The sequence below is a fragment of the Aplysia californica genome, unplaced genomic scaffold, assembly GCF_000002075.1.
Source record: "Aplysia californica isolate F4 #8 unplaced genomic scaffold, AplCal3.0 scaffold00126, whole genome shotgun sequence".
NCBI lineage: Eukaryota > Metazoa > Mollusca > Gastropoda > Aplysiida > Aplysiidae > Aplysia > Aplysia californica.
Window position 1 is genome coordinate 707,673 of NW_004797396.1, and position 16,634 is coordinate 724,306.

A 16,634-nucleotide genomic window follows, 5' to 3' on the forward strand; every position below is an offset into this window, starting at 1 on the left:
TCGCAAACCATATCCCTCCACATAAATGACTATACTGGAACAGCTGACTTTCTGCATCAAGCCGGAGACCCAAGTGAGCTCGTTCCTCCAGTACACACTCTTCCCAAACTGCAGGAACGACAGACACAAAAACTACCACTACTAGCAGAAACAACAACATGAAAGACAAGTAAAATGAGTAATACAGCTGTAGAGACAGCTCCTATCTCAAGCACACTCTTATTTCTGAAGCTATTTTGTTCCTTTGCAATGATCCTACAACTCTAAAGGCAACATCTGCATTTGATTAGCTATAATAAATCCTCCCCTTACAAAAAAAAAAAAAAAAAAGCATACAACAAAACTCAACTGAATGAAAAGTCTCAAACAAATTCATAATTTTTACACAAAATCAAAATTAAAACTGGCTATTCAGAAGGTAAAACTTTCAAAACCCAAGTCAGGGTCACTGGCAGAGAAAAACTGTTTGAAAAAAGAAACCAAAGAAATATCAAATACAATAGCGTCTCTACCTTCCAGGTTAAAAACAGAGATTCAAGTAGATGGCAAAAGCAGCTACCAGTGAAGACAAACAAAGCGTTAGTAACAAATTCCGTCTTGGCATCACGTCTCTTGAAAAAAGATTCAACTCCTTAAAACTCTGCCATCACATGCTGAAGGTGGCAGACAATGACAGATCATTCCCTAGACTGACAGCAAAAGTTTTGAACACACTACATATTGCACTTACAGAACACAGCACGCTGTCTTCCTACCAACAGTTTGACTATGTGAACTATGCAACCAGTCGCATCTGAGAATAATCGCTGAGCACCTTTCCATTAAGATAACAGTCTGAACAACTATATGGCTTCACTGTGAGGCGAAGGATTCCACACATGCTGGAACCCCAGCCACAAAGTACACTTCTGCTGAACTAGTTGTGAATGTTAGAAGAAGCAACAAAATGTGGAAACAGGCATGAAACTACCACCACCAGCTTTCTAATTCTAATGTTAATTTGTAACAAAAACTAAGCTCACTAACCTCAACACTTTACAGTATTCCCATAAATTTATTACTACAAGTGAGAAAAACAATAAATTTCGATTAATACAAGAACAAAATAGTCTATAGAAACACTCTGGAAAACTGTGGAAACAGCTCGAAGAAATAATGTGCACTAGCTCAGTTATTCACAGACAATTTAATTTACCATACTGCTTGACACTGTTTGATCTCTGCTCTTCCTATCCGTTGGGGATTAAGATAATCCAAACTCAAAGTATCCCAACACTGATTTTCTATTTTCTGAAGCATTTAAACATCTGCGATTTTTTTCTAGTTATGGAAAAATCCCTAAAAATTGTCATCCTTTGATATTAGTATCTAAAGAGATAATTCACCCTACTAACATTTCAATGCAAGTCCTTACTGCTCAGCATATGAATTCATTGAAATCTCGAACTCATCACCAATATTTGCCATAGACCTTGAGCTGAATTAATAAATTATAACATCTTTTATTTTGTACATTATAATCTGTTACTGACAATTGTTTTCACGTTGAAAAAAGGATGTGATGGTTTGATGCAACAAAACATAAAATTATGTACTTGGCCATGACCAGTTTATCCCTCCATCTATCATCAGTGCAGTTCTCTTTTAAAAAAAAAAAAATGCTACCCGACAGGGACAAAAGTTAATAATACTGTTTAACAAATTGTTAAAATCTAAAATACACTCATCATGAATAAGACTAATAATGCCAAAACAAAAGAAATTAGGGCTTGCAGCAGCTGACAGGGCGTCTCCAGAGGAAACATTTCACTACATGACCTAGTACTGCACAGGGCGTCTCTAGAGGAAACATTTCACTACATGACCTAGTACTGCACAGGGCGTCTCTAGAGGAAACATTTCACTACATGACCTAGTACTGCACAGGGCGTCTCTAGAGGAAACATTTCACTACATGACCTAGTACTGCACAGGGCGTCTCTAGAGGAAACATTTCACTACATGACCTAGTACTGCACAGAAAACCAACATACAAGACAGAATAGGTCCACTATGCCTCAGCTCACCGTGAGCTTCATCACACCCTCCCTACCCTATACCCTGTTGTTGTGGTGAAATTACTATGTATGACGACTACGTATGAGATTCCCCTCCATTTGAAATAAACTCGCTCAGAAAAGAAACTTCCATTACTATAAGAACTAATGCACCCTACCTGATGCTCTTCTGACAGTAAGTATTATTTTTTAGTCAATCTATGAACAAGCCTACAGACTGTTCCAAAGTCTTTTCTAATTGGTCTACAGGAACCCGGGAAACTGCCCTTTACATGACTTACACAAATTTGAATCGAACTACGACGTTTGATGCATTATTATCTTTTTTTTTTTTATGCCACTTCTCAAGAGAGATGTGGGCATAGAACAAGGCAGTGATGAGGTGAATCTTATTAAGTCACTTTGAAATAAAAAATATACCTTTGTGCAATAGAATAGAGACTTTGAAATAATTTCCACACAACAAAATGCGCCAAAATCCCCATAGCATTTCAAAGTGCTTCTTAGAGGAGGGGTTAGGTCGTAAGTGTAAAGAAAAGTAAAAAGATTCACGACATACATTTCGTCCCATAGCTACACGTAGTTAAAGCATTATGTAAGCATAATCATTGGCAGTTGTTGCTTTAAGAGATTAGAACTACATCTTAAAAATACAGCTTGATTAATTCTCCAAAATAAAACTACTGACAACAACAACGAAACCACAGCAGAAAATATTTGAGCTTGAAGGAATAAAATCATCCCGGACATCAGTGACTACGGTGTATAACCCGAACCTACAAAGACATTTTCCTCCTCTTTCTTGTTTTCTTAAAAGGTGACGCGAGATATCTTCCCAATTACATTGTTCCAGTGGAACTAAGATACCACAGATTTCAGAAAAAAAATTTGACAAAAAGTGGCACCCTTATTCAACACTGGATTTCCCTTGTGCAGACCTGTTCTTTTTTTTATGCTCTCATTTTATTAGAACACGACACAGACATGAAGAGCTACAGAAAAGCCCATCACTTACTTGTAGTCTTTTAGATGCACACAGAAATACAAGGACCACTTCACTCACACATTCACCACTTTTGCTTCTTGTTATCATCAACAACTTATGGAACACAAGCAATGTTAGGAAAGTTCTGTGAAACAAAAAGGTGCAACTTTTATCTAATGAATGGTCATCGAATGCAACAAAAACATATCAAGTGTGTGTGTCTAAATTTGTGATACCCTACATTTAATTAGAAAAAAGAATTTTTTAAAACAGAACAGAAACAAACCAAAAATAAATCTGAGACAAAAGAAGGAGACTCAACCTCAAAGAAACAACAAAATTACCCAAACTGAAACTGTTAACAGCTGATGAAGAACTTTTCCCTTGGTCACGTTCAGTTCAGTATGTTGGAGAAAGTTGAAGGAGGGTAGCAATGTCAGGGGGCGGGGGGGGGGGGGTTGTTGAGGAAGGAACGAAACTCCTCAATCAAATATCTTATTGTGAGGAGAGGGGGCAGAAGGGGGGAGAGGGGGGGGGGGGAGAGAGAGAGAGAGAGAGAGAGAGAGAGAGAGAGAGAGAGAGAGAGAGAGAGAGAGAGAGAGAGAGAGAGAGAGGGGAGGGAGAGAGAGAGAGAGAGAGAGAGAAAGAGAGAGAAAGAGAGAGAGAGAGAGAGAGAGAGAGAGAGAGAGAGAGAGAGAGAGAGAGAGAGAGAGAGAGAGAGAGAGAGAGAGACAGATGAGAAGAAGGCCAGGGGATGAGACAAACACTGTTAAATGCCCCCAGAACAAAACAAAACAAATCCAAACACAGAGAGCTAGAAAGAACACAGCCACCATCATCATTTGAAGTGAATGGTCCGGAGAATGAGCTTGGCGGGGCAGTCCCCTGCCCGGATGGCTGGTCAGTGCGCCTGGCCACTTGCCTCCATTTCTAACTTGCCGTAGTCTGGATTGGCAAACGAGAAGCCGCGGAACTCTTCTTGGTTTATGGTCTTTATCACGGCCGGATCCACCGGCGTCAGGACAGGGTCCTCTGACGTGAAGTCCCGGTCGAAGTTATTGGCATCCGTTTTGTTTTTCTGAAAAGAAGAGAACAAACACTTTAGTTTTAGTAAGAGTTTTACGGCACTTGCAACACAATAAGGTCGTACAAGTGCTGAGGTGTTACAAGCTAGTAATAAACACAAAAAAGGAGGAGATATCGGGACGATAGATGTTTGATAGGAAAGAAAGAGCAAACTGCCCCAGAGCACCCGCCAACCACCCACCCACAAACACTCAAGTTGCAACACAAGTTTCTCTAGTTTGTACAAAACTGCACGCTTTACACCTCCTCCCCACCAACATAATAATTGTATCGCGACACAGTGGAATCAGGCGCTCGTCAATTTTTGGACTTGTGGGGTTACTGGTATCATCTTAAAGCTTGTTCATTTGTCTTGGTTCTAACAAAAAATATACCCCTCTATCTTGAAAAGAAGTCAAGATATTTGCAACTGAAGGGGGAGGGGGTTGCCTGGTTCCAAAGCAAAATTAGCAAGAAAATGGCCACCAAAGTATAGTGAATTACATAGCTTGAGAGTCCCTGGAAACTGAAAATTTACAATTTTAGTGCCTTTTATCAACTTTATTCAGAAAAATTAAAGCAGAAATATGTTTTTAAATAGACATTAAACGAATTGAGCACAAAAACAAAAATTTGATTAAAAATTGTCACATCGGTGAAAAATGCAGTTTTCTTTGTTTCCATTATTTTGACAAGCGCCTGATTTCACCACACTGCCTCACAATTTATCAGTTTGTTGGCCGCTTTGATCTTGCTAATCACGGTCAGTCTGGGCTGAGTGGGACACAGACATCCCAACAGAAATACGGAAGTACTTGATAAAATTGAATTTACCTTCACGAGAATCATCCTTGTTTTTACATGCAATAGCAAACAGCTTATCTATTACACAACTTACACAACAGAGGCTAATCCGGTTTCTTTTGAGGTACAATGGAACTCACTAACACACCTTAATATTCTAATGACTTATACCTGTACTTTAAATTTTCTTTTACCATGTTATAACTCATACACATGGTGAAACAAAACACAGTCACACATTTATAGATACTTTACAAATGTTATTTTTCACTTTCTGTTTACATGATATCCCGCATTACACACTATAACTATTACGATCAGGAAAACCTATTGTGAGCTTAAAGAAATGCCTACAGAGAAAGAATTTTCACCAAATCACAAGAACTGAGATTTTTATTTGAGTTTTTAGTTTAGTTTTGGTAAGGTTTTACGGCACTCGCATCTGCATAAGGTCATATGAGCGCCAGGGGGTGGATGTAAACAGAGAAGTCCAAATGGGAAATCAGGCTTACTCTGCTCACCTCTCTAGCCTCAACAACACAAAGTCTGCTTCAATTATCGAAGCACCTCGGAAATAGCAGTTCACAAGAGAGTGACAAACATACAAAAGAAGTAGAGGGAAAATGACGATAGTAAGGATGAGGAAAGAAAAAGCAGCAGTTCCCCCAATCTTGGTCCAGTACAGTATGAGCATGACATTGATAAATCATCCCATTCTACTGTGCATAAGAATATGTTAATATCCCCCCTTTGGGGATGGCCTTAAGAAACTTCAGTCAGTAGCACTGCCCTGGTGGCGTTTGAGTATTTAGTGCAGGCAAAAAGTGAGAGACAGACAGAAACAACAGATGGAAAGAAAAGAACTAGGATCTTGTTTTGTTCGTTTTAGTAGAGGTTTTACAGCGCTTGCAACTGCATAAGGTCATATGAGCCCCAAGGGGTGGATGTCAACAGAGAAATCCTCACAGGGAATCAGGCTTACTCTGCTCAACCCTCTTAGTTTAAGTAGCGGTTTTACAGTGCTCGCAACTGCATAAAGTCATATGAGCGCCAGAAGATTAGAAGTGTTACAAGAGAGTTGTAAACATAAAATAGAAGGAGAGGAGATAAGGACGATAGATGTTCGATAGGAAAGAAGGACAAAACCACAACAGAGCACCCACCAACCATCCACTTAAACCCTCTAGCGTCAACAGTACAAAGTCTGCTTCGACTAAGGCACCCCGGAAATAGCGGGTCACAAGAGTGTGACAAACATATATAAAGAATTAGAGGAAAATGACGATATTAAGGATAAGGGGGAAAAAATCAGCAGTTCCCTGTTGAAGTTCAAGCACAGTAATGAGCATGACATTGATGAATTAGCCCATCTACAATTAAAATTCTACTGTGCATAAGAACAAGTGAATGGCCTAAAGACACTTCAGTCAGTAGCACTGCCCCAGGGGGTAACAAGTAGAGGAAAAATGACGATAGTAAGGATTAGGTAAGAAAAAGCAGCAGTTCCCTGTTGCAGTTCAGGCACAGTTATGAGCATGACATTGTTGAATCAGCCCATTTACAATTCCACTGTGCATAAGAACAAGTTAATGTCCCCCCTTTGGGAATGGCCTAAAAAGACACTTGTTAGTGGCACCGGCAGGGGGGGGGGGAACTAGGATCTACAACTGGCACCGAGAGACAAAGAGTTAGGACATATCAATCAGCGTAAGTCAAACTACAATAGCCTTCACAAAACCAAACAAATTGTAAATCCGCACATCTAAAGCCCAGAAGAAGAAGCTGAGCACAAATGAAGCACTTACTATTTTTGGCTTGAATGGCGGCTTCACTTTGCGTTGTTCCAAAGCTTCCCAATCAATTTTTTCATGGAAAAATGGATGAACAAGGATTGCTTTTTCGCACCCTTGGGTAGTAACACAGCCGAGTCGCTTGGCAGGGTTTTTAGTCATAAACTGTGAAAAGATAGACAGAGAATTAAACATTTTGGCAAAACAAATAAGTTAACGTGGATGACATTTGAAACCCCCCAAAAAAGTTTTTATTAAAACAGAATATACGAAAATAAATTCAATTACCAATGAATATAAGACAATCAAATTGATAGAGAGGAAATGCCACCTTTATTTAAAAGAAATTTAATAACTACTGTGTGACATACTACACCAAAACAAAGAAGCAGTTGTATTTAAGGCATCTTATCCTTCCTCTCAGTGTTTCAGCGAAATCTCAAAACAGACTGTCGCAGTTTTAAACTTTATGATCCTAGATTGATCCTAGATTCAACACTCACAGCTCTTATCCACAGCTCACCACAAAACTACGATGACTTACCCCCTTGAGTATAGAAACTGCCTCTTTGCTGAGCCAGACAGGGTAAAGGACATCGTCATGCAAAATAGACTCAAACAAGTCGTCTTCGTTGTCCGCCTCAAACGGCGGCTGTCCTGCCATCATCTCATACATGAGGACGCCCAGTGCCCACCAGTCCACACTGGCATCATACTTGAGTTCTTGCAGGATCTGACAACAACGGGAAGAAAAACAACAGGTAAAACAGGTTAAATAAAAGGCCAGCTTGTACAATACACTCGAGGGTAACAATTTTTTAACTTTACATCCGTATCGACACAATTTAGATCATTTAGAAGGTAGGATTCCAATTCTGCCTGTCAAGACCAACTCTGAGCTAAAACGAATTTTTAAAATTCTGTAACTGGCTTAGGCTGTCATGCACCATGAAAAAGCGCAGGACTTTTTTAAACACCTTGTCAGAACAAATGTTTGCCTTACTCCAGGCCTTAGTGCAACTAGTATTTTCCTATGAACAAAATGGCACTGCGCAACTACATGGGCTCTGCGCACAGAGGGTGTAAAAGTAAAAAGCTGCAGGTAATGTAGAGACATAAGACTCTGATTGCCTTTCTTCCCTAAACGTCGGGAGGGTGGGATTGGGTTGTGGTATCCAAAATCAGAATCAGGGGAGTCACCATCGTAATTTAGTAAAATTCATAAAAATCTTTTAACGATTCCGCTAAATTTGTAATGATGGGCAGCCCTGGCAATGGTGATGAGCCTTATCATTACAAGTAAACATCATACAAGAACACTCAAGTGCAAATGGTCTTTTGTTCACTCTATCTACGATTAAAGGGGTTGCACCTCCTGCTGGAGCGCAGAGATTGTATTTATCACTCCACTAGACAATTTTAGTTTGATAGGAATTCATATTGAATTTGGGCTGTAAGGGTTGAGTGTGAAACCCCAGACGCTCTCTGGCAAGCCAGCCTCAAATAAGTCAACTCCCCGTCGTCGTTGAGCAGCCTGGGGACCCCTGCTCTGTGGAAATGGAAAAAGGCATCGGAGCAGGGGTTGCAGACGGAGCTCAGGCCCGGAGGTACCATACCCTGCGGGGTGCGATGTGAGCAACTACCCTTCGGCTCGTAGAAGGTTCTGTACACACCCACTATTACGGCAGGTCTGGCGTCACAGGAGGCTGACCAGTTCATTCAGGAACTCACTGTCGACATCTTCTTCCCTCCCTCTCGTGGGAGCTCTACAGACGGGGCATGGTGCCCACAGACTGCCAGATGACTCATCATGAGATGTCTCTGCGGACCCAGAAGGCCTTGTAGCAGTAAACAGATGCCTGGAAACAGATGACGTCCCTACAGATATTCTGGCAAATGCTCGCTGACCCATAACGTGACGATCCTTTGTCTGAGTAGATTTGGCCATCCCTTGGATTATTCTGCTCCATAAACGGAAATGTTAACAGTAGATAGCCAGGAGACAGCAGGTGGCGGGGATTGGGCAAACGCAAGCTACGCTTGGTGATGTAGACGACTCGCTGTGGAAGGAATGCGTTACCCCTTGCTCAATGGGACCCCTTACTGGACTGCTCAGACGATCACTGGTCATTGGTTGCACTTTGTGGCTCCCATCTTTTAGAACTAGAGTGTGCCTACACCCTTCTAAAGTTGTCTACTTTCCAAGAAATCCCCGGGAAGGTTGATGGAAAACAGGACAGTGAACATTGCACCTTTGTTCTCTTGTGGCAAGATGTTTGGGCACAAGCCAGTGTCAGGATAAGACTACCACCTACCTGAGATCCTACAGGGATGCATACAAGCCTTTACAGCCCCCAAACCTATGAATGCCTCTCGGGGGAGGCATTGAGCTGCCAAGAGCGAAATGCTCGCAGCTAAAGGGATTTGAAAACAACAACAAATTAAAATTTTGCCCGGGTGGTGGCCGAAGCCAAGCCTTATAGATTTATTACGGCCAAGGGACTTTGCAAACTTGCACACGGGACCTCCAAGAAAGTGGGGACGAAAGCAGACGACAGAACATCATTAGAGAGCAGGAAAGAATGTGGAAGGAGAAAATTTTTTAGAAGAAAATTTTCCGTCAGTCAGGTTTCAAACCCAGGACCTACTGAAAGAAAGGCGAACACCATCCTCTTGACTATGAGAACCCCCAGGGAAGATACTGTAAATTTTCACAATTACCACCCACAATAGCATAGTAACAAACATCCCTCGAAGAGCTCACCTCCGGTGCAATGTAGTCCGGAGTGCCACAGAATGTCTGCGTTAATTTGTTCTCTGTCATGCCTTCTTTGCACATTCCAAAGTCAGCAATCTTGCAATGTCCTTCAGCATCCAGCAATATGTTGTCTAATTTCAGATCTCTGGGAACGGACAAAAATAAAATATTGGAAATTTACAGAGACAATATATGAAAATCTACTGAAATTTTTTTTTTCATTAACAGTAAAGAAAATGCAAACTTAATATTTCATTTCAATATTTCCGAAACTAGCGATCATTTTGAAATGAAATGATATAGCTTTAACGCTCCACTAATAGGTTATTTAAGAGGCAGTGCGATCCCTTTAATGTAATGGCCTTCTAACATGCCTGAAAAAGCTTGTGAAAGATAAAATAAAAACACAATGTCAAGATAACGGTATGCGACTAATGCAATAATAGCAAAAATTAACTGGATTTACAGTCTCTTGGGAGACAAAAAATACCCAGTTCTCTTATGCAAATATCGCACACAAGAAACAAAGCGCATGATAAATGAATGATTAAGTTTTTTAATTAAAAATTTTTTAAAACAGCACATTTAATGACAGCTCACAAATGTTCACATCAACAAATTGATAAATGAAAAAATAAAAATAAGATATCTCAGCACTCCAAACAGGAAATCCGCAAACACGCAGAAGGTTGGAAACACTACTACTGCCAACAGTTTGTATAAGAAGGTATGGTTGTTTTTTTTAAAGACAGCAAAAACAAGTCTCAAAGGTCACTCTAGCAAAAAAAATATAAAAAATGGGAAAACAAAACCTCCTTCTCAACAGCACCTTTTTTTTTCTTTCTTGCAACTGTCTGGGCAAACTAATGCAAAGACTTTCTCACAAGAATTAACATGCTTTGAGCATTGGCGACATCACCCAAACAAATTTTTTTTTTAGGGGGAAAAAAAATAAAATATATATATATATATATATATATATATATATATATATATATATGAAAGCCCTCCCAATACGTGAAAGAGCATGTCATGATGAAACCTATGAAAACGCTTAAAGAGCTAACGAAAAACACAAACTTTGATATGATTTGATATCTATGTGATAATACGACTTATGATACAAGTTTGAGGTTAGCATATTTTATATAGCGAATACAAGCTTGTTAAAGAAACTCTTCATGGTAAAGGTGTGATAGCAAGCTGCTTACAAAATAAAACAAAGCAATGAATAGCCATTACAGGGGTTAGTGGATGGAGGGGAAAAAAACAGCACTTCAAGTCAAATGTGAAAAGTTTTTTTGTTTTTTTTTAGTTCTGCAAATAATAATAAAAAATCTCACAGCAAAAGATTAGGAAGCAAGCTAGATGAGCAAATATGATGATTATAATCAACCTGTTAAAAAGTAACCACATGTTGATAACATTCAAGGAAATACAAATATGGTAAGAGCAAATTTCTAATCAAAAACACCCACATACAATTTTTCGACATCTCTATTTATCAAAACTATATTGGTAAAAATGAATTGCAAGGCTAAAATCAGCAGTCAAATTTAAGAAATTAATATTTCTCATAACTGTGGTTGACAAATAACATAATACAAAAATAAGGAGACTAATTCAAACCATTTCACAAATTCATATTGAAAAAATGTATATTAACAAAATCAATATTCATAAATCTAACAAAAACCAACACAAACTCAGTAAGACTCACCTGTATATAATACCGTGCCTATGCAGAAACATAAGAGCTAATGTCACCTCAGCCGCATAAAACCGTGCCCGAGGCTCATCAAACTTGCGAGCCCGTTGAATTTGGAACATGAGATCTCCTCCATTTACATACTCCATGACAAAGAACAATCGTTCCTGAAAATAAACAACGGAAACTCTAATATATAGAAAATAAAAAGAAAATACAATCTGCAGTCATTTTCACAGGCAATAGACTTATCTCATAAACTAAGCAGTGAACAAGCCTTAGCAAAAAAATAAACTGTTGCAGCATGCCTTCCATAACACAGACTTCATTAAGCTTAATCCCAAGACACCATATATTGAAGGCAAAATGGACCCTGAAGCATAAATTTTCTTTAACTCATTAATCTTGGGCGGCTGTTCCCAGCGACTGAAACTCCTTCCTTGATAGACGAGAGACCACTTCCGGCAGCCGGTATTAGGCATCAAGCCTTCATCTTTATTTTTGTGTCCGTTCTTAAGTTTTGAGTCAAAACACATGATGTGAAAGTAACGAGACAAGCTGTTATATTTTAAAAAAATAAAACCCCCCCATCAAACTATAGAAATCAGTTGTGGGGGTCAATGAATTAATTCTTTCCACTTGAAAGACCCCACACCCCTCCTCAAAAGACAACACTTATAAAGAATAACAGCCCCCCCCCCCCCCCCCCCCCAAAAAAAAGTATGATAAAACTTACCTTCGTCTGGAAAGATGAGTGAAGTGCAGTAAGAAAAGGATGTTTGGCTGACAATGCTAATATTCTTTTTTCTGTCATTGTACATTCCACATCATCATCTTGTATAATCACATCCTTTTTCAAAACTTTTATAGCATATACTTCATCTGTCCCTTTCTTCTCTGCTAACATCACCTGGAAAAGAAAAAAGACAAAATGAGTAAATTACACTTGAATAGAAACACTAGCACACTGGAAATTTTGAAAATTAAAAAAATCAATGACCATAGCTCTTCTTAAAGATTACAAACAAAAAGAATATTTAACATGTATTTTAACTGGGTTTTAAAAATTTAGCTACAACTGTCTTGAATTAAATACCCCTAATTCCCTTCTTATTTATATTTGTGAGACATGCATACTTATGAAACATTGGAGTAAATTTCCAAGTTATTTCATGCACATATCTAACTTGCTATTAAAATACAAACTATATTACACTACAGGACCTATAGAAGAGGTACTTCGTTTTACTTTTTCATCAACTTAAGTCCTCAAAAGACTCCGTGATCACTCACTTTTCCAAAACTGCCTTTGCCCAGGACTTTGATAAAATTGAAGTCGTGCAAGCTGATGCGACTGTGGTGGGAGCGTGAGCGGTCACTGGAGGGGCTCCGTGTACGGGAACCCTGATGCTCATTGCTAGCATTGACCGGTAGACTGTCGCTGGGCAGCCCCATCTCGCCGGGTTGTGCCTCATCAGAGTCTGAAAGTCAAAGAAAAGAGCCAGTCACTAAACGTCCACTAACCTTGGCACAAAACAGAAGGAAAAAACGAAATAAAAATAAAAATTGTAAAATATAAAAATAAAAACTCAATCTAATTTGACCTCCAAGAATTTTACCACGAAACACTTCTCATTATGGATAAAACCTCTTTAGCAATTTGCTCTAGTCAGTTTAAAATACTCTCCCAAAATAGCATTCATTCATACCCAATATATCATTTCACTGAATATAGTTCCCAAATTCCACTTCTTCATACTTCATGACTCATCCCAAATTGATAAAAAATGTCTTCAAACAATGCCTTGTTAGTTTTAGGTGTCAAACCCAATGGAGCCAACATGTATGCCAGCTGTACAGATATACTATGCCTAAAATTTGAAACAATTGTTTGTTATAACAGTTTCTTAATTTGTGACACCGGTTGTATGTCATTAACAACATCATTGCCTTTCTCACCCTGAATCAGGGTATAGGCCATAAACAAACACTTTCCACCTTTCTCTATCCTGGACTAGCCTCTTTATGTTATTTCATGTCTTCCCTTTTTTCTGTGCCGGTTGCATGTGCTCAAGAAATATCTTGTCAATATTCAACAAATTTTAAATGTTGAAAAGGCAAGAGAGATACGTTTAGTAGTTGACCAGTGCAGTCTAAACTATTCTAAAGACCATCTGCCCTTGACAATCACCTGTAATAATGACCATTTCCCACTCCCCCCTCTGCGTTTTTTCTTTATTATACTGATCCAAGAGGACCACTCGTCTCAGATGACCACTTTTCTTTGACAATGGGTGGTTGTCTAGGACAGTTTCGACTGATTTCCACTTTAGAATGGATATGTATATATATATATATTATGATCAGAAGTGTTTCATTATAATACTGTGTATCATTAAAATACTGAGCTTTGATGTAAAAGTAAAACTCTTGGAGGCCAGACAACAAAAGACCAAACAGAAACCACTAAAGTAATAGAATTAACTTCAATATCTAGATCACAACCTAATATATGTATCAAACCCTCAGCAAATTTAAGGACCCTCTTTTTACAAACAACTCCAAAATAACCACTGCTCCCCTTTCAAAATTCAAACCTAAAAACAAAAACTTTTCCAAAAGAAAACAGTTCAGAAAAAGCATTTTCATTTTTCAAAAAACTAAACAAAAAGTAGTGAAGAGCAGGAAATTCTAAGGAAACTGCTACTAGTGACGAGTGGCGAGTCTCGAGCTCGACTGCATTTAATTCTTTGAGGTGACACAAGCGGCGCCACGTGGTTCACCTTGGATCACAGGTATAGGGGATGATAAAGATCTCTCATGCATGGGGGAACTTTTATTTGGGGACTCATGGGACTCACTTATTGACAGCTGAAAAGAGAGAGAAAAAGAGAAAGAAAACATGGTATTACAATATGTTCCACACATGTTGAATCCTTTTTAATCATACATAAATTGCTAGTCATTATAAAAAAATAGCTGAAAATGAAAGTAAAAAAACATGGGTTATAATAACATTTTTATTCAGAGATACATGTGAACATGAAGTCACTCGAGGAAAAAAAGTAACAGCCTTTATAGTCCAGTGCAAATATTACCAAATGTTCATTATAATTGTCTTTTGTTCACCATAAAAGCAGCTGAAAACAACAGACAAAAACTCATTTGCTGAGTACACCTGCAAGCACTGCATGTAATAACCTTGCTGTTGGAATAGAAGATCTCATTTTCAACTGTTACTTTAAAATATTATCAGTTAATATGCATTACACAGACTGTTAATTTCACTCCACCGAGAGACTCCAAGTCTTTTTAGATATGTTGAATTAAAGCGGTGAGTAACGTTTGATATGTAATTGTTGGTTAGTAGTAAAAGGGGGGGAAAAAAGCTTTACAACTTGTTAGAATCTCTGGAAAGCAGAGATGAAAGGGAGGGAAAGCCAAGAGAAAATACTACCCTCTAGAGAAGTTTAGGACTTCAAAGCATGAGTTAAAATCACTTCTATATTTTAACACACTACTACAAATTTGAGAGACTCGTTATCATTAATTAACCTGGGTGAGAAATTGCAACTTGAAGAATGGTTACAAGTAGAAAAGTCAATTATGACCAATATGCGTGTCTTAAGCACGACAATCCATATCATTTATGGAGATACAAATATACAACTTGATCATTTCATGGGGTGGGGAAGGATGATCTTGATACACAAAAGACACTGCAAACTGCATTTCTTACTGCTGTGTTGACAATTTTTTCAAACAAACAAAAAATTAATAAAAACCACACCCAGGCAACACTATCACTCTACACTATGGTAGATTTTTTAAGGAAGGAGACTATCGATTATGACTTTATTCTTCTTAAGATTTAAAAAAATATTTTTTAAAGCAACATTGTAACTCTACAAGAGTAACTATTATCTGGTAAGTACTGTCTGCAATAGACCCCAGAAAATAATTTGGCAGGAGAGGGATATGGAAAGAAACTATAATTTTAGTTTCATAGAAAAAAACAAAAACAAATCTGATATGATTTGGTAAATATAAATTTTGCAGCAATGCATGTTTTCAATACTGTTCAAGAGCAGTTTTTAAAATAATTTTACACTTGAGAATGTGGAAAAGAGAAGCCTACAGTGGACCTGGGCCAATATCAAACAGACAAGCATACATATAGAGCACAAGTAGGAGTATCCCTGCTGTGATTTCAAGTACAATTTACTGAACAACTGACGACGTCACTGAACACAATTTTTCTCAAAACTTATCTAAACTAGGGGGGAATTAATTTAATTGCTTTGTTTGAGATAATATTATTATCTCAAATCTTTTCTCTGAAAAAAAAAATATCTTCAAACAAAGGATTTCAAGTGTGCAATATATAACTAAACTATTTCCATTTGTGGAATATTCTGAATACATGATGTGAAGAGAGGGGGGAGGGTGTAGATAACAATGAACACCAACTCATCAAGGAAAGCGAACAATGTTTGTGGAGGTTGGGCAAGAAAGACAGAGAGAAGAAGCAGGGTGAAGTGGAGAAGACGGGTATTTGGAGAAAGGGTGTGGGGAAAGAAGGGATGGGGGGAAGGGGGGTATATGAAAAATGAGGAAGGGAAACATGCCTGAGAAGCAAGTACATCAGATGACGACACATGGACAAGAGCGTGCTCAACAACAGGGTTGTTTGTGCCCGACCAACACATGTTAAAATACAAAAAAACATTAAAGACATCAGAAAGTGATGAATCTACAGAAAAATTCTCTCATCAAAGATACCACAGACTGACAGAAGAATTTCCCTGACAATGATTTTTAAAGATTTTTTAAAACAGAATGTTACCACGTGTGATATAAACGCTACACGATCCAACGTGACATTTGCAGAGGAACGCACAAAGTTACAGTGAGCTTTATACAAGGGTTGTGTCAGGACAAAACAATGACACGGCAGGGAAGGAAGGCACTGCAAATTATTTTTTTCCAAACAGGACAGCTGAAGGTGGGTAGTGTTTTAACACATTTACTGTAACTTGAACGACAGAGGACAATAGCAACACGAACAAAAGACATTTTGAGTGGTTGAGACAGAGGTCTGACCATACCACTGGCTTATTTCAGATGTAGGTGCCAAAACAAACGGAGAACAACAGTAATTCTGATTAAGGAGGAGAAACCGGCTTGTCAAAGATGTCAACCTCAGTGATTTCGATACTATTAGGATGTGAAGCCAGGAAATATCATGAACAACATTGAGTAAGAAATTGGGAGGAAACCAAATCACGAATCAGAAATCACACCCACCAACCACCACCCTCTTTGAGTACTCCACAAACAATATCCATTTCTGAAGAAAACTTCCAACAATGACATACATGATAAAACTGGTGCCACAAAGTATTAGATCAAGTGTGCTCCAAACAACACGACACAAAGCACAACATTGGCGTCCTTCTTCAAGCTT

The 16,634-nt window shown here is 38.5% G+C and overlaps 1 protein-coding gene and 1 long non-coding RNA gene across 3 annotated transcripts in view; both read right to left on the minus strand.

Moving 5' to 3' along the window:
• Window positions 1-1,060: 1,060 nt before the first annotated feature.
• On the minus strand, window positions 1,061-3,514 carry LOC118477528. The gene is made up of 2 exons (XR_004858440.1): window positions 2,007-3,514; window positions 1,061-1,959 (listed from the first exon to the last, which is right to left on the minus strand). It is a non-coding gene; the product is annotated as an uncharacterized LOC118477528 (long non-coding RNA).
• A 303-nt stretch (window positions 3,515-3,817) lies between these two features.
• Window positions 3,818-16,634, minus strand: part of LOC100533493 (protein kinase C II) — a 31,457-nt gene continuing 18,640 nt past the window's right edge. The window contains 8 exon segments of one of the 2 annotated variants that reach the window (NM_001204472.1): window positions 3,818-4,120; window positions 6,717-6,866; window positions 7,246-7,434; window positions 9,466-9,604; window positions 11,180-11,334; window positions 11,904-12,077; window positions 12,461-12,648; window positions 13,951-14,038. In NM_001204472.1, the coding sequence (NP_001191401.1) occupies window positions 3,944-4,120; window positions 6,717-6,866; window positions 7,246-7,434; window positions 9,466-9,604; window positions 11,180-11,334; window positions 11,904-12,077; window positions 12,461-12,648; window positions 13,951-14,038 (1,260 nt within the window). In that variant the 3' untranslated portion in view covers window positions 3,818-3,943. 2 annotated transcript variants of the gene reach the window in all.